Raw genomic sequence first — 20,185 nt, forward strand, 5'->3', positions numbered from 1 at the left:
GCCAGAAGTAAAATATAAGAATAAACTCATATAAACTGTCACGCCCCGATCCTCGGGCACGCACACATCCTTCTACCTTGGTCGATTTTAATATGCGATATCCCAGGACTAGTATCGCCGACCCTTTCATTTATTAAGCACATGCGAAGCGATTAAAATCCCAGAACAATAAAACGATGGGATAGAAAAGCGGGCCATATTTTTCATATTGAAATTTATAACCAAACTTTTATACAAACCATAAACCACTTCGAAACTATCTCATCAAAATGGATTCTCAAAAGAAGACAGAACTTAGACAAACTAGGCCGTACTCAAGGCCCCTCTCAGGATTGCCTTCTTCCTCCAAAAACCTTTTTCCTTAAGATTCGCCTCCGAGTCTTCCTTCTCGGATTCCTCCTTCTCGGCTCTTCAATGGGTCCCGAAATGGTTTTCCCCAAGGATGAGACTACGTCTCGGCGAGTTCTACCCCACTAAGCCCGATTAGAAAAACCATTATACTACGAAATGCCTAAACACGCACGGGCGGAGGACTTACCTTGGCCTCCGATCCTACCCGCAAGTCAAGTACAATTCATAATAGGCACCCAAGTAATCATATCACCGATCGAAGCATCGATCAAATCGACCTAGTCGATTATATTCCAACAAGACCACTCACGGTCATTTCCATTCGATCAATCAATTCACAACATCAAATCAAAGCAAGGATCAATCGACTTAGTCGATTACATGCCAGAACCCGGACCATTCTAGGTCATTGATTCCACACCATATATTCTTTCATCGAGTACTCGGTCACGAGCCACATCAATGCTCTCGGGCGTCAACTTCGCCAAGGTGACGTATCCACTAGACAACAGTGTGCGTTCTTTAAGGCGCCGTTTTCGCCAGGTGATATCCCAAATCACCGAACCACACATGCCTACAATGATTTTATCAATAGACAATTGCGTGCGTTCTTTAAGGCGCCGTTTTCGCCAAAGATGATGTCCTTATCACCGAACCACGCATGCCTATAACCATGTACTCACTAGACAATTGTGTGCGTTCTTTAAGGCGCCGTTTTCGCCGATGACTTCCATAATCACCCGAACCACACATGCCTATAACAATGACTTAATAGACAAGTGTATGCGTTCTTTAAGGCGCCGTTTTCGCCATGACACCCTCGGTCACCGAACCATACATGCCTATAACAATGTGAGTACTAGACCGATACGTGCGTTCTTTAAGGCGCCCGTTTTCGCGTGATATCCCAATCACCAAACCACGTAGGTCCACAATAATGTATGTCCTAGACCGATACGTGCGTTCTTTAAGGCGCCGTTTTCGCCGGTGATGTCCCAATCACCGAACCACGTAGGTCCATACACCGTGTCCGTTGGTTCAATCCCAGTACTTCGATTCACTCTCATCATTCTACTCCTTTACAACTCAACAAAGCACTATAAATGCTAAATAAACATACTTGGCCATTCATCAATCAACAATTCAATCTCAATCAATTCCAATCAATTTAGGGTAAATCCCTAAAATATCACAATTCAATCAATTCCATACAACGTAGAGCTCAAATAAATAAACGGACTGCGCCACGACGATCGGCACGAGATTTCGGTCGTCGGCCATCAAAATCTTAATTTCCGAAAAATAATTAATTTATTTATTAATTTCGAAAATTAAATAATTATTATTAAAAATTCAATTTAGCTCAAAATAAAGCCCGATTACATAAACGGACTTCACCACGGTCATCAGCCTAATTTTCCGGTTCCAGACCATCCCTGTTGAATTTTCGGAAAATAAATAATTATTTAATTAATTTCGAATAATAATTAATATTAAAAATCCCATTTAACTCAAATTAAAGCCCGATTAAATAAACGGACTTCACCACAGTCATCAACACAATATTCCGATTCCGAACCATCTCAGTTGAATTTTCGAAAAATAAATAATTATTTAATTTAATTCCGAAAATTAATATTTAAATACTAAAAATATCCACTTAGGCCCGAAAAGCCTAATTGGAGCCCACTAAGGGTCGGGAAAATTCCCGAGACACTTCCAATAATTAGTAGACCATGTCTACTTGCTAATTACACAATCAATTTATCTAAATCGCATCACAATTAACTAATAATTGCTAATTTACTCTAATCTAACAACCTAAACATAATTAATTAAATATAAACCAACCTTAAGCATAATTAGCCAACTAATCCAAGATTAGTGAGATTACTCACCAAATCGCGCGCAAATCGGATCAATCCGACGGCGGCGACGCGAGGAACGATTCTTCCCAAAGCACGGCTCGGGTTCGGGGCCGGGAAACGGCCCAAAACGGGCCCGAACCAGCTGGAAACCCATTTCGTGGGTCTGCTGGAATGGCTAGAAACAGGCACAAAACAGCCACAAACCACTTCCACAAGGGCGGCAAGGCACGGGGAAAGACCGGTGGAGGTTCGGCGAGGTCGAACGGCGGCCGGAGGTGGCCGGACGGGGCAAATCAAGGGCTGAGCAGAGGCTGAACAGGGGCTGGACGGCGCACGGCGAGGACGACGAGCGCGGGTGGGAGGCGGCGGAGTGCGCGGCGTGCGCGGGGCGGCGGTGCGGCGGCGGAACGAGCGGCGAGCGGCGACGGCTCCGACGAGCTGCAACCGCGCGGCTTCTTCTTCCTCGTTTCTGGTTTTCACGAGCAAGAAACGAGGGGAAGGGGGCTTTCGGTCACGTGGGGAGTGGGGGAAGAAGAGAGAGAGAGAGAGAGAAGAGATAAAACTTTGACTAGTCAAAGAAGAGAGAAAGAAAGTGGGCGGTGGGGAGGCTACGCACGAAGAGGGAGGGGAAAAGGAGAGAGGAGAGAAAAAGAAAAGAGAGAAAAGAAAGAGAGAGGGAGAGAAAAGAAATAATATAAAATATAACACCCCATGGTCTTATTTTTCTTTTCTTTTCTCTTTCCCTTTCTATTTTCTTTCGGTCTTCGATTTTTCCTCCGACAATTTCTTTCTTGAAATTTCGGACTCGGCAATAAATTGAGAGACGATGAGACGGTCCTAAAAATGAATTGTGACACGTCCGAATATTCGATTCCCAAACCGAATTAAATTTCATGATTAAAATCGACCGGACGCGATTTTAGTCCAAGCCAACCAATTAGGTAGCTTTTAGGGATTTTACCGTGGTTATATCCCTTAACGGCTTCACCCAATAGGTTAGTTAACTCGTGAGTGATCAGCTCAGAGAAAAAGGACCATAGGCACGTCGACGAAATACACATTTCATTTTATCGAAATAGGGTCGAATTTCAGGATGTCACATAAACAAACCAACACAAAAGAAGATTCAGGGAAAGAACATTACTGGATGCATATATCCGAACCAAGAATATAGGGTTTATCTTCTAAATACGAGATATAGTGTTTTCCCAAACATTATCACGTTATATCATCACCGATATCCATCTAAACATTATGCTACTAGATTCTCAATGAAGAGGATCACTTGACATGAAATACAGTGCCCCAAGATTCAACTTATTTCGTGGAAAAGTACTCGAAAAATTTGGTCCAAGAAACAACATTTTGCTAATTGTATTCGATGATAGTAGTGTTGGGGTGTGGTTTATACTCCCCATCAACAGGAAAGTATGGGGGCCTTGGCCGCTAGAGGACTTTTATAATTTGAGCTCGTATCTTATTGGTAATTTGGGCTTGGGCCTATAATGTTGCCTATATATAATTTATTTCTCTAATAATTGAGAGTTGTAATAAAGAGGCCGGGGTGCTAAGGAAAAAGAAAAGGAAAAGGAAAAGTATAATAAAAATATTTAAAAATTAAAAGAAAAAAATTATACAAGTTTACCAAATGTGTTTCTATTTCGGGAGTGGAATTTTTTTACAATTACCATACGCGTTCTTATACTCAGAAATTGTTCCTTGGAACATAAACAAAAATAAAAAAAAAATATTCCTATTCAAAAATTGTTTCCTTGGACAAAAACATTACCAAACGCGCCCTAGTGGAATACTTAGCTAGATGTGGCCCTAATGTGAATCGGGATAAATTTTGTATCTCATTTTCTCTTTCTCACTTTTATTGGTTTGTGCGCCTAATCTAACAATTAGCAAGGATAACTAAATTAATAAGACGTTGTCATTTTCAAAAATCACTTGGCACATTGCCAGTCAACAATTATCATCACTTTGGCTCAAGTATCGAACATTTGACACTGATATTTCTTAAGTTTGTTCTGGAGGAAACCTCTTCATTGAGCGCACAAGAGCAAAGCTTATGAGGCTCGAGTGCGTTTGGGAGAGCCTTGGAATAATGACTTTACATCTAGACCAAGGATTTTGACTCTAAGGACTTCCATTCAATAAAAACATATTTTGTTGATCGATGTAAACTACATTTTAGAAAGGCACTTTGGCCTCACGAGCCTCGCCATCCCAACCTCCCCTCATCCATCGTTGCCCCCTCTGCCACCTCCTCTTCACCCTAGGCCAAGGGTCATCGAGACAATACCCTGCAACGGGACGTGTAGGTTGTGTGGCCTTAGGAGAGGCGACACCAACATCCCTCATCTCCAAGCAACATGGTAAAATAAGAATGACAAAATATTAGTTAGACAAATTTGGAAGACAAAATTCATTAGACCTTTAAAATAGCATTTTGAAAATACTGAAAACTTTGAACATTTTCAAAGCTCAACTTTGCACCAAAAGCCCTCAAAATTGCATTACCAAGTATCATAATTTTGGCTCAAGGGCCTTTGGATCACTAAAGCACTTTGAAGATGTTGCGCAAAACACAAATATCTAGCCTAACCAAACGCAAACTCAATCCCACAAAGTTTGCCCCGTTTGTAGGGAGGAATTTAGTTTGGAACACTAAAGCACTTTGAAGATGTTGCGCAAAACACAAATATCTAGCCTAACCAAACTCAAACTCAATCCCACAAAGTTTGCCCCGTTTGTAGGGAGGAATTTAGTTTGGAACACTAAAGCTCTTTGAAGATGTTGCGCAAAACACAAATATCTAGCCTAACCAACTCAAACTCAATCCCACAAAGTTTGCCCCGTTTGTAGGGAGGAATTTAGTTTGAACCAAGCTTCGTTTCAATGTTTTTGTATCGGAAGATGGCATAAATGGCCTCTAAATTTTGGCTCACTGCGTAATGTGATCCATAAACTACATTAAGTATTCAATAATCATTCAATTTGCACAAGCGACAAATCAACTATTATTTGATGATTGAATTATTATGTTTTGTGTTAGATTTTTAAAAAGTGACTCAATATGTTCATCTTTTTATCGATCTACTCTCGAAAAGGAAAAGAAAAATTGAAGGGTCAACACATTTGTTGTTATTTGATGACGTGAATGACTACATCCTAAATTGAGATGAATGTCTTATCCATGTGTAACTTTTTTTTGTCCATTGTTTAAGGGTAACTTATTCAAAGTTATAAAGTAAAACATTCCATTTAAAGTGAATTAAATTGAAAAATTGAATTAAAGAAAGAACAATATTAAATATTGTCATAAAATTTAAGGATTAGATTGAATGTTTGTCAATACTTCAAGGACCACATTGAACAAATTAAAAGTTCGGAGATGACATTACTTATTGAATCAAAGTTAAGGGATCATTGTGTCATTTTTCCTTTTCTATATTAGTGCTTAGAACCTTATTCTTATGACTTTGTCTGAGCTAGACCTACCTAATCATTTTGTCTAGGCCATTTTAAGCATACTCGAGTCAGGGCATTTAATCATGAAGGGTGACACACCTAACCCAGTAAAAATATTAGGTACATTTTGTTATTGGACATGTTTGGGCGAAAAGTTATGCTTGACAAGGCGATCCGACTTGGGCCCGCCCATTGATCACCTCCGTTCTTCAATGTGTTATTTCTATAGTTTTAAAAGGATACAAGCAAAAGGTTAGACCAGGAAGTCAAGTTAAGACGGTGTATGGTATAATTTTCTTTTTCTCGACGCCGATTCAGTTTTAGATAGCCAAACAGTTATAAAGCTCCAGACCTGCAGCAGCTCGGCCGCTGCCGTTTCGTTCGCTTTCTGTTTGAAACATTGCTCGGAAGGTGCAGAAAAATAGAAATTAATTATTTAGGTGTATAAAATGTCCACGTATATACAAAAAAATCAACATTGATCACATAAGTAAGTTGTAAAAAATTGTAATTATGTTATTTATTCATAATTTGACAGATCATTTTCAACTTTCTTCAACCACGGCCAGTAGTGAATTTCTGCGGGATTCATTGAATCACTGCCGGTGTCACTGAAGACCATGACCGACGCCATTATCAGTGCCAAGAGCAGTTCATGCATCAATGCTTGAGGTGTTAAGTGTTACTTGCTGTTCAAGCTCTTATTCGTTTTAGTTAGGGGGAAAAGGAGTTGCTACCAATAGAAACACAGTGCGATCCCCTTCAATCTGAAATTAATATTCTGGAACTCCTAGTTTCAAAGTCGAGAAAGCATAGCACCTCGTGTAAATCTTCCATGAGCGGGTGCGAATTGTTCCCTGCAACGAAAGCCGTCACGGCGTTCCTCACTTCAATCCAGCTGCAGCCGGGCGTCTTCCTCACCCCTTGAGAACTCATTGCCTGCCTGACCATCTCTGCTTCTTTCCACTTCCCACTCGCGCAGTACAAGTTCGACAAGACGACGTAGCTCATTTCATTCTGGGGATCCATCACCTTCAAGCCCTCCCCACTGTATGTACCAATTTCTGTGTCTACATGAGCAGAGCAAGCTCCTAATAGAGCGTCCCACATGGTCGTTGCGCCCCGAGTTTCCTCGGTCAGCTTTCTTGCTTCTGCTAAATATCCACCTCGGCCTAGCATATCGATCATACAAGCCACGTGATCCATTTCATGTGCGATCCCGTATTCCAAGTTCATCAACTTGAAAAGCTTTCCGCCTTTCTCCAGGAGTCCCGAGTGACTACAAGTCATTAACATGCCTATGAAGGTGACCTTGTCTGGTTTTGCCCCTGATGCTACCATTTCTTCAAAAAGCTGAAGAGCTTCCTTAGCCCGCCCATGCAAACCGAATCCAAACAGCATTGCATTCCAGGAGACAATGTCCTTTTTAGCAATGTCATTGAATGCACGACTCGATGCTTCTATGTGCCCACATTTCGCATACATATTAACTAGACCGTTGCCCACATAGGCATTAGCTGGAAACCCAGAGGAAATTATGCAGCCATGGATCATTTCACCATGACCAAGCATTGCCGAGATAGAACATGCATGGAGCACAGCTCCAAATGCCAAGTCGTCCGGTTTGTGGCCATTCCTGATCATATCAACAAAGAAAAAGAGAGCTTGCTCTCCATGCCCATTTCTTGCGTATCCAGTAATCATCGATGTCCACGAAACAATGTTCTTCTCAGGCGCTCGCTGAAACTCGAGAAAGGCTTTATTGGTGTCTCCTATCTTCATATGGGCATCAATGATGACATTCAAAGACACCACAGTCAGTGTACCAAAAGACTCAAGCAACTTCATAACATCCTCAAGACAGCACAGTTTAGAGTAAAAGCTCAGGATCGAATTCTTGGACTCCACTGCAATGCCCCAGCCACTTTTCATGATATAAGCATGCACCATATGGCCGTGAAAATAATTTGATGATTCAGAACAAGTGTTCATGAGAGAGCTTAAAGTCCACTGATCTGGCTGGCACCCACTCACCTGCATATCTTTGAACAAACCAAAACACAATTCAACGTCGCCCCATCTACCACAGCCTGCAATCATTATATTCCAAGCAATTTGAACCTGCTCGGGCAACAGCACAAACAAGTTGTTGGCTACACTAAAATTGCCACAATTGACATGTGCGAACAAGAGAGAACACCATGTTATTTCATTCCTAATGCTCATTTCTTCAAAAACTTTGCTAGCACTATTGGGGCACGAGCATTTTCCATACATGTCTATGAGAGAGTTATTAACCGGCGAGTAAGACGGGAACCCCAGAAGAATGACCAGAGCGTGCACTTTGGTCCCATAAACAAGATCATTCGATCCCGCGCATGCCGCCAGAGTCGCGGTTAACGTGAAGTGATCAGGCCGGGCACAGGCAAACCTCATGGACCGGAACAGAAAGAGAGCTTCTTGGTGGAGACCCAGATGAGCGTACCCACTGATCATCGCGTTCCAAGAGACCGAGTCTCTCTGCGGCATTCGGTCGAACAGCTTCCGAGCACACGAGATGCGCCCGGATCTCGCCAGCGCCGATATCCTCGACGTGACGCTGAACAGCTCCGAGCGCATATCATGTCGTTTTCCGAATCTCGAATGGAACCGGCGGCGCAAATTCGCGTTTGTTCCGGTGATCCGAGCGTCTCACGCTCTGGCCGAAAGCGCAAGAGAGGGACGTCGAAAAGTCCCGATGCTTTCGTGCGTTGCGAGGAGAAACGGCAGCGGAGGGTGCATCGTTCTGGACGTGACGGGATCGGATCTTGATGGAGGCGGATTGCAGTCCGGTTGTCCGAAGGACGGGGACGTGACGATGCGTACGAACTGATGCGTGAGGAAGATGGGAAATTATTGTCTTGATGGATGTGGAGATGTTTCTTATTCTAGTCGAAATTTGTGACTTCTATTTTATCCAAAATTTGAAATCATCTTGGTAAGTATTCTCTCTCTCTCTCTCTCTCTTTTATGCAATTTTTAGTTATGTAACAACACCTTATTGCTGTACCAATTCAATATGGTAATTTGAATTCTTCTTGAGATTTTAAACGACGGCAACGACTAGTTGCCACTTGCTAATCATGCAAAAGCGAAATTTTTTTAAAATAAAAATATAATATTGTATGCTAGGAAATTATTAGGTTGAGATAGATGCGCATCTTCCATTAAAATATTCCATGCCTTTTTTTTTAATCATTAAATCTTTTTATTAGAAGATTTATTAAATCGCATCCAAAACCAAGCAATTCATAATTAAAGGCCATAAACGAAAGAATAATAAATGGCCACGGACAAAACTCAAAAAAAGAAAATTACTTTACTAGCTCCGTTGGTTTCGTAAAAATGAATGATTTAGAAAATGTTTTCGTAAAATTGATTATTCGTATTGTTTATAAAAATGAATAATTAAAAATTATGAAAATATTTGGATATAACTTATCACTGATAAGGAAATTCTTTTTTATCAATTGATTATTTCGAATGAAAGAGTGATCATCGGAATAACAATTCATATTATAGATAGTGATGATTGAGGAGTTCATTGAGTTAAGAAGAAGCAGAAGAAGAAGATAATTATCGTCCATAGTAGTAAATGGGTGAAATTTCATTTTGAACTCAGTTATTTATTTGAATTTAATAATTAATTTATTCGATATATATTTATATCCATTTACTTTCTCTCTCTCTCTCTCCACACGCTCTTCTCCTCCTTCTTCCGGCAGGTTTCCAATTTTTCAATTTGCTTTCATCGTCCCGCCCATTTCCACAGTCTCTCTCTCTCTCTCTCTCTCTCTCTCTAACCCCACCTGAGCTTCGCAAAGCTCAACCATCTCTCTCTTCCTCTCTCTCTCTCTCTAACCCTCCCGAGCTTTGCAAAGCTCAACCATCTCTCTCTCTCTCTCTGTGCCACGCAGATCTGCAGAGCTACATCGCGCGTCGCCGCCGTGACCTAGGCGCTCCCGATGAACCACTACCACATCTACGAGGCCATCGGCCGCGGCAAGCACTCGGTAACCTCTCCCCCTCCTCCCTCCCTCCCTCCCTCGCTCCCCGAATCCACTTCGACTGACTCGCCGCCGCTTCTCCGCAGACCGTCTACAAGGGGAGGAAGAAGAAGACCATCGAGTACTTCGCCGTCAAGAGCGTCGACAAGTCCCAGAAGAGCAAGGTCCTTCAGGAGGTGAGTGGTCTGGTTCCATTTCCTCTCGCGTTCCTGCTGAGATCGACGCGCCTTGGATTTGGGGAATTTTGTGGTGCTTGGGGGGGCGTTTGGGGAATTAGAGTATCGGATAGACTTTTGCGAAATTCTTGTCGGTTACGGGGATGTTGCTAAATGTAGCGGCGCCGATTGGAGCTTAGCTCGCTGCTTTCTTTGCTTGAAACCCTGTTCTCGCCTCGGTTTTCCTTTGGGTGCAGGTTCGGATTCTTCATTCTCTCGACCACCCGAACGTCCTGAAGTTCTATTCTTGGTAAGTCTTGCTCGTGAGATTCGATCTGAAACCCATCGCGGTTTTTCTACGTTGGGAAATTTGCTTACTCGAACTGTCGGTTCTCCTGTTTGGTTCAAGGTATGAAACCTCGGCACACCTTTGGTTAGTCTTGGAGTACTGCGTTGGGGGAGATCTCATCACCTTATTGCGGCAGGTATTCGCTGCGCGGTTACTGATATTTAGCTTTTCTATGGAGAGCAAGGCCTTTTGTTCTCTTCTTGAGTTAGCCATTTGGTTGATGGAACTAGTTCGATATGTGATGCATTTCTTCAAGTCAGACTTGTCGTTGGTCGATTATTTCAAGTGTGTTTTTGTGTTGCCCAGTTTTTTTTTAAAGATGTTCAATATGGTAATTTCGAGAACATTTAAAATGTTGTTTCGACTAGAAGTTATATTTTTGCTGCTAGGAAGCCACAAACAAAACAAGATAATGTGCTTTCAGTTACAACTTCTTAAAACTTGTTTCTTTTTGAAGATCTGCAAGTGTGACACGCTGTGTGAAGCTTATTTAACTCGTTTGGCCTTCATGCCTCTAAAAGCTCTTACTCTTTTTCAGGATGGTCAATTACCTGAAGATTCAGTTCATGATCTTGCTGCAGATCTTGTCAAAGCATTGCAGTAAGAATTGGTCACCAGGATTGACGTCTTCTTCCTATGAAGTTTTCCTTGATGTTCTCTATTCTGACATCTTCTTTCTATTTCATTTTTACTAGGTACATCCATTCTCAAGGAATCATTTACTGCGATCTAAAGCCATCAAACATCCTTTTGGACGAAAATGGACGTACAAAGGTATTCTGATGATTTAATTCGTTATCAATTTATATATTGTCAGTCTTCATGGAATAATTTGCTTTTTCTTGCATGCTGCAGCTATGTGATTTTGGACTGGCAAGAAAGTTGAGTGATATATCTAAAACTCCTTCCGCTTCGGTATGTTTTGCACTCTTACGTTCATTGTTTCACGTACTCCTGGAAAGGATACGGTTTTGGTGCTTCCACTAACCCCTCAATTGAACTTGATATATTAAGCTGCCGCAAGCAAAACGTGGAACACCATGTTATATGGCTCCTGAGCTGTTTGAAGACGGAGGCGTCCATTCGTATGCTTCAGATTTTTGGGCTCTTGGCTGTGTACTATATGAGTGCTACACAGGGAGGCCTCCCTTTCTGGGACAAGAATTTACTCAGCTTGTGAGATCCATTCTCACAGATCCGACTCCTCCACTACCCGGGACTCCAAGTCGTCCTTTTGTCAATCTAATCAACTCTCTCCTTATAAAAGATCCAGCAGAACGAATAAAGTGGTCAGAGCTCTGTGGACATGCATTTTGGAGAGCAAAGTGTCCTTCTGTGCCTTTACCTCCTCAGCCTGCTTTTGATAGCATGATTGAACTTCACACTAAACCGTGCCTCTCAGAACACAATGGTGAAAGATCTGTCCATAATAAGACACCTCCAAGGCATCGTGAAAAAGATGCTAAAGTGGGTTTGCGACGGGATGAGAACTCCATTATTGGGCCCAAAGTTCATGAGACACCTGTAAAGGCTCCTCTGAGTGGCCGGAAAAACCATGCAAAGACTTCTGGCAAAGGTGGTGAAGAGAAACACAAAGATAATTCCGGTGGTACCAGGGCCTTGAATCTATTAAGGCTCTCTAGAATTGCAAAATTGAACTTGCAGAAAGAAAATGAGAAAGAGAACTACCGCAGGCCTTTGCCTAGCAGTGCTGAGAATGATTCTGAGGTTAAAATTGAGAACACGGACATGGAACTTGACTTTAATGAAAATGCAGAAGAGGATGCGCAAGAAGAACTGGATGGCTCTGATATACCTTCTCCTGCCATCAGATCATCAAATGAAAACCTGAATCATGAGGGACAAGTGGAAGAAATGGATATTGATGAAAAAGTCGAGCCTGCAGCTGCTTCTGATTTGCCTCTTTCAGATGAATCAAAGACATCGGAGCAAGAATCTTATTTAGAACTCACTCAAGTTGCAGCTACCCCACCCAGTGTTAGTCCTCTGCCCAAGGGACAGAGGGCAAAAGAAAATTTGGGTTCTGCTCATGAATCTGATTCTGCAAAATCAGCTAGCGATATAGCACAAGTATTTTGGCATCAATCTGATCTTTCAGTGAGACCTGTAATGCCTAGTAGAAAATCTGATAGAACATCTGAGGTAATTCCTTCTCTACCATTTGAGGCACTGCAAGCGTCCGATTTTGTAAAAATGTCGAAAGGACAGCTTGATGCACTCAACAACAAAATCATATCGATTTTGAGTGGAAGTACTGGCACAGGGGAGAAGCAGAATGTAATCAAGTATCTGGAGATGTTGAGCAGTTATCCAGATGCAGCTAATGTCTTGACAAATGGGCCGATCATGCTAATGCTTATCAAAATGCTACGGCAATCGAAAGCTTCTGTCTTGCGAGTTCAACTTGCCTCGCTGATTGGTCTATTAATAAGGCATTGTACTTTCATTGAAGATGATTTGTCGAATTCTGGGATCCTGGGTTCACTTACTGGTAGCCTTGGTGACAGGCAGGAAAAAGTGAGGAGGTTTTCCATGGCTGCATTAGGTGAGCTGCTTTTCTACATATCCACTCAGAATGAGCAAAAAGAGAACATGCCTTCAGAATCTCCATCAAAGGACAACCGATCCACAATCACATCTAATTGGCAGGTGAGCTAGATGGGTAATGGCCTTGATTTCTAAGCTGTTAATAGCTTTTGAACCCCTACTTAGATGTGAATAAATTAGATCTTTAGTGCTCCATATTGTGTAATGTTTGACATCATGCCATTTTATGCCCATCCTTGTTAGACCTTTAGTTTTGCCTGCAAATTTAAATCTTAAGTAGTGCTTATCAATGAATCCCTTAGTTTGACCACAGTACTGGTCCTTTATGCATTACTACACTGCCATTTCCCATTTTCTTTCCCCAACGGTTAAACATTTCCTTTTGGCCCAGGTTCCAAATTCTTTAATTTCACTCGTGACATCAATTCTTAGAAAAGGAGAGGACGATATGACCCAACTTTATGCGTTGAGGACAATAGAAAATATCTGCAGTCAGGGTGGGTACTGGGCAGCTCGATTCATGAGCCAGGATGTGATTAATAACCTGTGCTATATATATAAGGCTTCTGGGAAACCAGAAAGCATGAGGCTCACAGCAGGATCTTGTCTTGTTCGCTTAGTTCGTTTTAATCTTCCAAGCATTCAATCTGTTATAGGGAAACTTTCTTGTAAGGATATGACATCTGCCCTTGTCAAGGGTGGGCCACGGGAACAGCAGATCTGCTTAAATCTTCTGATCATGACCATGACCAGGAGCAATGTGCTGACAAATAGTGGTCGGCACCTTCTTCCAGTTGCAGAAGACAAAAACCTTGTGCTCTGTCTTATCTCTTTGATTGAGCAGGGAGGTGAAGTTATAAGGGGAAAAGCACTCGTCCTTGTGGCTCTCCTTTGTAAAAACAACAGGAGATGGTTATTTCAGCTCTTTTCCAACATGAGGTTGATCTCCATAGTAGACAGGCTGACAAAAGAGAAAGACAGCTTTGTTCAGCAGTGCCTAAATGCGTCTGTGCATGTTGTGGTATCAACCATACCAAATTTGCTGGAAACTCTTATGGCAGATATTCAACTAATGATGGGGGGAAGGCGTCATGGTCCTCTGTCCCCCCTTACTGGTCGAGCTGCACAAAAGACAAACATTCATCTGTTTCCAGTCATCCTTAATCTTCTTGGAAGCCCATGCTTTAAGCACAAAGTGGCAACTCATCAGGTTCGACATCAGCTGGCGAACATAATCAAACTTATGGAGAGCCCATTTCAAGTAAGTGGCCAAAGCTGTGGATCCTTCCCTTTTGCTCAGCTTTTTTTATTTTATTTTATTTTTATTTTTTTAAGCTTAGAAATTGATTTTAAACTTTTATGGTATTGGGAAATACATTTGGATAAAATAAAACAGTGAATAAACCAGGCTTGCTGCTCTGGCTTTCAAAGAAAATAGTCTATACATCCATTCATAGCACGACTTTCTGGCAAGACTCTACCTGTGTAGCTCAAGATATGGCAGAATTTTACTTTCTATACAGTGAAGTACGAACTATTCTTTCACTCCTTGGAAGGGAAGAAGTTAGCTTTTTTCCTCTGCTCAGCTATGTCATTTCCTTTTTTTTTTTTTTTTGTGGTTAAATTCTTCAATGATTTTGATTTACTGACACTTATGCACACCATATTTTGTATTTAAATTTCAGGGAAGAGATGATTTCCAGTTAACTGTTCTTCGAATTGTTGAGTGTATCACAGAGGAGTCATCCTGGATTCTGGAAAGCTCTGATGTATTCATCTGTGGGATACTGCCAAGTCTGGCCGTTTTGTATAAGGGTAACAAGGATGGTGATGCCAGATTTCTGTCCCTTAAAATTCTGTTTGATGTGATGGTTGTTTTCCTAAATGAACCCCCAGAGTTAGAGCATAAGCTAGAAGACTTGAAATCCATATCCAATATGCAATTTCTCCCTCTTTACCCAACCTTGATTGAGGATGAGGACCCAATACCGATGTATGCACAGAAGCTCCTCCTGATGCTCATAGAGTTCAACCTGATTAAAATTCCCAATATTCTCCAACCAAAGACCGTCAGTCACTGCTTCAGATTTTTGCTTGGTGATCTGTCCAATGCAAATGTGAATGATGTCAAGCTGTGTGTGGCTCTGGCATCGGCACCAGAAATGGATCCCAAGTTGCTTTCTCAACTGAAAGTTGTTCGGAGGATTGGAAACCTTCTGGAGTTTGTACATGTGAAGGATATGGAAGATTTTCTTGAACCAGCGCTTGGCTTGTGCAAAGCTTTCCTTTTACAATCACTGGGTTCTAGGGTAGGTTACACATACACACAAGAGCCAACCCTACTTGATGAAAGTCCTTCTGAGGGAGCGAGTACCGTTAGAGACATAACCGACTTTGGTGGCAGTGCTGGCGTTTTCCTGGAATTGAGTGGGTCTCGTGACAGAAACAATGCCGATATTGCTTCTGAATGCATGGTTCTATTACTGAAGGCAGCCCCAAGGGAAGGTGCTGCCAGTTTTCTTACTAATCTTTCAAAAGTGAGTGCGGTTCTCGAGTCTTGGCAAAAGGGTGCTTCTCTACTGGTACTGCGAATGCTGCATTCTCTCGGTTACTCTTGCAGGCAATATTTGCTGCACAGAATGATTTTGTCAGTGTGCACATCGGAGATTGCAAAGATTGAAGGCATTGTTTCTGAGATAAAGTATTCTGGTGCCGCTTCTTTAGCCAGTGCTGCCGCACTGGTGATCTCGGAATTGCAGCGGCTCCCTCATCGTGGTTAAATCCATGAAGGTTGTGCTCACCTTATTCATTACCTATATCTCTGTTAATTCCCCTTTGTGTGGAATCTAGGAAGGTTGCTCGGCTTTCTGGAAGAGCATTGAAAGAAGCTACACATCTCTTCCTTCCCGTTTGAATTCAGAAGATCACTTGGGTTCCCAAATAACAGCAGCAGACTGTTTCTGAATCTAGAACCAGTCCAGGACAGAGCATGTTCCGATGTACTCCAGCTCTTCTTTATATTGTCATTATATGTACTTATATTGCATATTGTCTTGTTCAGTCAGAATATTTTTTAACAAGATTCACCCTCGAATTTTGAGTTGAATATATTCAGCAAGCCTGTCACATTGTTAACAACAGAAGTTCCGCCATCAAAATGGAACGTGACAAACTGTATTTAGAATGTGATCCCGAGAATACAAAACTAGTTAATGATGGGGCCAATGATGCTGCCATAGTTCATTGATTCATCAGAATTCAAAACTAAGTATTTATGAGAGGGAGGGAGGGAGGGAGGCTAAGTAGCATGACAGTAATATGGTAAAGGTAAAGAAATATATACATGGCACAATGTGCTAATACGTCGTTCTTCAAAAAATAGAGAATTCTAATGTGTTAGGACATATTTGTTTTCATTATATATATATATATTATATATATATATATATATATATATTTTATATATGAGATAAATGATTATTTTTATGATTATTTTAATCAAATTAATTTGATTGAAAGTCACAAATAAATAAATAATAAAAATGATATATAATGGATTTACACTAAAAATATTAATCTACCATTTGTTAATATCATTTGTTATTTTAATTTGATAAATTCAATTTCATTTCAATAATCCATAAAATTTGGAGGAAAAAAATAATAAGTAATCCAAATTTTGTACTTGTGTGTTAGAGTGCGTTGTAAGAGAAAAGGTAAAAAACCAAACTTGGGGGTGAATTGTATGTTGTAGGAAGTAAGAGTTGGAAGAGGAGAATATTAGAATTTTTTTCTCCATTTATTATTTCTTTTTTTTTTTTTACATATTTACATTTTGATTCCTAGTTTAATAAAAAAAAATTAAAATTGATCTTGTACATGTCGGAATTACTTATCAAAATTCTAAACTTGCATGTCGGGATTTTGGACTCGAATGTTAAAGAGTATTGAGAGAGTTGACTAGTCATTAGATTTTCCGGATTTTTCGAATGTTAAAGAGTATTTGACACATGTGGGAATATCTTGACACGACACGAAGATTTCTCGAGAAATCAAAGTTTTATGGGTTCGGGGGCAGGGGGTGGAGAGAGAGCAACGGAGAGCCCAAAATAAATAGAGCAATCGAGATTTGCTGTCATTATTCAATTAAAGTGGGGCAAAATGACTCTTGAAGTAAAATGCAAGTACATCGAAGACTCGGAATTCCAGGATCAACGAGCACAAAGATAATGCAGAAATAAAAAAAAGCACGCACAAAGAACATCTTCCTCACTGTCTCTTCTGACATTAAGCACCCTTCTTCTTAAGCAGCTCTTCGACCAAGTCCGCAGCATCCTGGATAGACGCGATCCTTTGAGCACTGTCTTCCTCCACGGTGACATCAAGGTTCTCCTCAATTGCCATCACAATCTCCACCTAAAATGAGGAAGAGCAGCGTTCTCATCACAATCCCATTTTATCCAACAAAGGAAATAAGGTGGTAAACGTCGGAACCAGATTTAAAAAAAAAAGAAAAGAAAAGAAAAAAAAAAAGGCAAATCAATTCCAATATTGCAGAAGTACCGTCCTGCACCACTTAAGAACGCATGGATCTAGCGAAAGCTCGTCAAAGACTGCAGAGAAAGGAAATAGACTTGTGGATGAAGGGCTTACGGTGTCCAGAGAATCGGCTCCCAGGTAAGCGATTTTTGACTCTCCGTTTACAACAGCATCTGCTGGCAAAGCTAGCTGCTTCCTCACTATTTCGCACACTTTATCCAGCGTCTCCTTTTTAGCCTGCTCATATATCGAGTTGGTCATTCACAAGTTTAAAACCTACGTATGGGCTTCGCTCCGAGTAGCTACAAAATTGGCAAGACCAATTCAAGCATTCCCCCATGAGCAAAACAATGATAGGCTTGAACCTGGTATGAGCAAACTCCTGCTCATCCCCTTTCCCCAGAAGCAGCATGTTTTGAGCGACACAATTATAATCACACAGCAAGATCGTTCGACCCAGGACAAACATAATGACCCAGACTTCAGATATACGTAAGTTACTTGCAGTCACTTTGCTATGCTTGCTGTTATAGTTGACATGACATGGTGGACTACTTACCGCACATGAAACCTGGAAACGGCATGCTTTCAGAGATGGGAAACTTATGCCGCCGACAGGGAGGGAGACGGACCTGACATTCGATATCTTGAAGACAGGTACCTGTTAAAAATGTCAAGAACTAGTTTTCAGAGATGCGGTCTCATTCAAAGTGCAGAACCTCAGCCGGGTTAGCCAAGCTCTCTGCCTAAATTGCACAGAGTATTTGGTAAAATTGCATCTTGCACCCTAGTTTTCGGGATAGCGGCAAATTACCGGTCGTTTCGACATTTGCAATTTGTTAACTGACTTTTTGAATGGGAGGCCATGTGCCCTCAAACGTTGACTTTGGCAAAAATTTTCTCACGTATCTGACAACGTGACTTGCTATTGAAGGTAAGCTGGACATCTATCATTTATGTGAAAAAAAAAAAAAATACAGGGACTACCCAAAATATATCTGAGAACTATATATTGATGTACATTTGGTATTTGATTTTGGTCAAATTATTGCCGAAACTTTGGTCACATGCTCTCACATGAACTATATTTCTGAATTGATATTCTACTTTTTTCATATCCGTTTACTTATATGATGAATTTTCCTTTCGTAGTCCGTTGTGCACTGTTGCGTGGTCGGAGCTCCAAGCAAAATTTTACCAGAGTCAACACGGGGGGACACATTGATACGGACTTCTAACCGTAAGGGGCTAGATTGCAAAAATTGAAACGCCCTTTGGCAATTTGCAACAAACTCAGAAGTTAGAAAATACGTAGTTTGCCCCCAGAAAATTTACTGAGTTTCCGGACCACTAGATCGGTAGCAGGAAGCCAAAACCGAGTATTGCCGGCCTGAAGTCATCATTAATCTCACACAGTTCATTGTAAGTATCTGAAAAGCTCATTTGGCAGCGCTGTATCTTTTCGATGCAGTTTTAAATGCATGAAAAACTCAGCATTTACCACAACTCAATGGACATAAAAGCCTCCAGCACCAAAACAAAAGCAGATTCATCCTAGTCCGGGAATACTTAATGTCAAGCTGATAACATCCCTTGAAAATCTAAAACTGGAGGAAGACAAAAAAGTGCCGCACCCGCATCCAATATCGATCATAAAACTATATCCAGCGGCCACAGTGATCGAGCATCAAAACCCATCATAAAGAAAACACAAGTCAAGCAATCTCGAACCGACTGATACCCATTTTCATACCTGCGCTGGCTTCAAAGTGAATGAGGCGCGAGTGGGTGTTGCAGTGAAGGTGGCCATTCCGAGCTCCGGTTCAACAGAAGGTGAAGGAAACGAATGAGAGAGAGAGAGAGAGAGAGATCACAGGGAGAACGCGAGAAGTTTGTGAGAGGGAGGCGATGTATATATAGGGGAGAGGGAGGGAGCGGGGCTTGTAGGACGGTGTTCGTTTGAAGTTATCTGAAAAGCAAACATTTTAAATGAGCACTTTGCCAACGTTACAAAAAAGAAATTCAAAGCGGAGCAAAAGAACATAAGAGAAATTGGCAATTTGCCACTTTAGGGACGGTCAAGGAATTTAGGTAAGTGCACTTTTAATGGAAAGGCTTAGTCAACTTCTTCCTCAAATTTCACCATTTTATCCTGGTTTTTTCTTTTGCCAATTTTTCATTTTTCTCTCTTTAAAGCTAAATTGTATTACAGTATTAACATAACACGTAGATGAGCACCAAAATGAGAAATTTAAAAAGCGAGATAAAATGGCGTTTTGGCTTTTACATATATAGATAGAAAATCCAGTTTCTTTCTTCTTCTTTTTTATTTTTTTAATGATCTATAATAATCAAAACTAGAAAAACAGTGTATTTCATACTGATGTGGCTACACTGTAATGTATTGTTGGCAATGCATCTTTGAAAGTTGCTGTACTATAGACAGCTACGACAACTAATATGTTTAATTGCTGTAGTTATTAGAATGAAGAAAAGACCTTTTAATATTGTCACAGAGCTTTTACCAACGTTTATATCTGTGTTATCGGAACATTTGCTGGATACCATTTTCACCATATGAGGATGATGATGATGATGATAGTCAAATCCGGAATAGACATTTTGAGAGGACTTCATTTCCAACTGAAATACCAAAGCCATCCATGTTTATACATGAAATTGCAGAAGAAAATATGAGGCAGTACAACGATGAACCCTTGAAATGCACAATCTACTGCAGCCCAATGAGGCGGCAACCATATGTATCCAATTGCAAAGGGCTACAAGAGCGACCGTACAATTACACAGGAAAGGATATCCCACTTGGAATTG

At 41.0% G+C, this 20,185-nt stretch overlaps 3 protein-coding genes across 3 annotated transcripts; 1 reads left to right on the plus strand and 2 right to left on the minus strand.

The window, feature by feature from the left end:
• Positions 1 to 6,191: 6,191 nt before the first annotated feature.
• LOC104414986 (pentatricopeptide repeat-containing protein At2g36980, mitochondrial) lies at positions 6,192 to 8,589 on the minus strand. The gene has a single exon (XM_010026221.3). The coding sequence runs from the start codon at positions 8,313 to 8,315 to the stop codon at positions 6,459 to 6,461; it is 1,857 nt and encodes a 618-aa protein (XP_010024523.2). The 5' UTR covers positions 8,316 to 8,589; the 3' UTR covers positions 6,192 to 6,458.
• An 871-nt stretch (positions 8,590 to 9,460) lies between these two features.
• Positions 9,461 to 15,940, plus strand: LOC104414988 (serine/threonine-protein kinase RUNKEL). The gene is made up of 10 exons (XM_010026222.3): positions 9,461 to 9,748; positions 9,829 to 9,918; positions 10,155 to 10,207; positions 10,307 to 10,382; positions 10,785 to 10,846; positions 10,942 to 11,020; positions 11,102 to 11,161; positions 11,261 to 12,916; positions 13,206 to 14,075; positions 14,500 to 15,940. The coding sequence occupies exons 1-10, from the start codon at positions 9,701 to 9,703 to the stop codon at positions 15,592 to 15,594; spliced, it is 4,089 nt and encodes a 1,362-aa protein (XP_010024524.2). The 5' UTR covers positions 9,461 to 9,700; the 3' UTR covers positions 15,595 to 15,940.
• Positions 15,941 to 17,017: 1,077 nt separating this feature from the next.
• LOC104415015 (acyl carrier protein 1, chloroplastic-like) lies at positions 17,018 to 19,204 on the minus strand. The gene is made up of 4 exons (XM_039301189.1): positions 19,107 to 19,204; positions 17,913 to 18,014; positions 17,468 to 17,590; positions 17,018 to 17,230 (listed from the first exon to the last, which is right to left on the minus strand). Exons 1-4 carry the CDS (start codon positions 19,161 to 19,163, stop codon positions 17,102 to 17,104), a joined length of 411 nt encoding a protein of 136 aa, XP_039157123.1. The 5' UTR covers positions 19,164 to 19,204; the 3' UTR covers positions 17,018 to 17,101.
• Between the last annotated feature and the right edge of the window lie 981 nt (positions 19,205 to 20,185).

This window comes from Eucalyptus grandis, chromosome 8 (genome assembly GCF_016545825.1).
Source record: "Eucalyptus grandis isolate ANBG69807.140 chromosome 8, ASM1654582v1, whole genome shotgun sequence".
Taxonomy (NCBI): domain Eukaryota; kingdom Viridiplantae; phylum Streptophyta; class Magnoliopsida; order Myrtales; family Myrtaceae; genus Eucalyptus; species Eucalyptus grandis.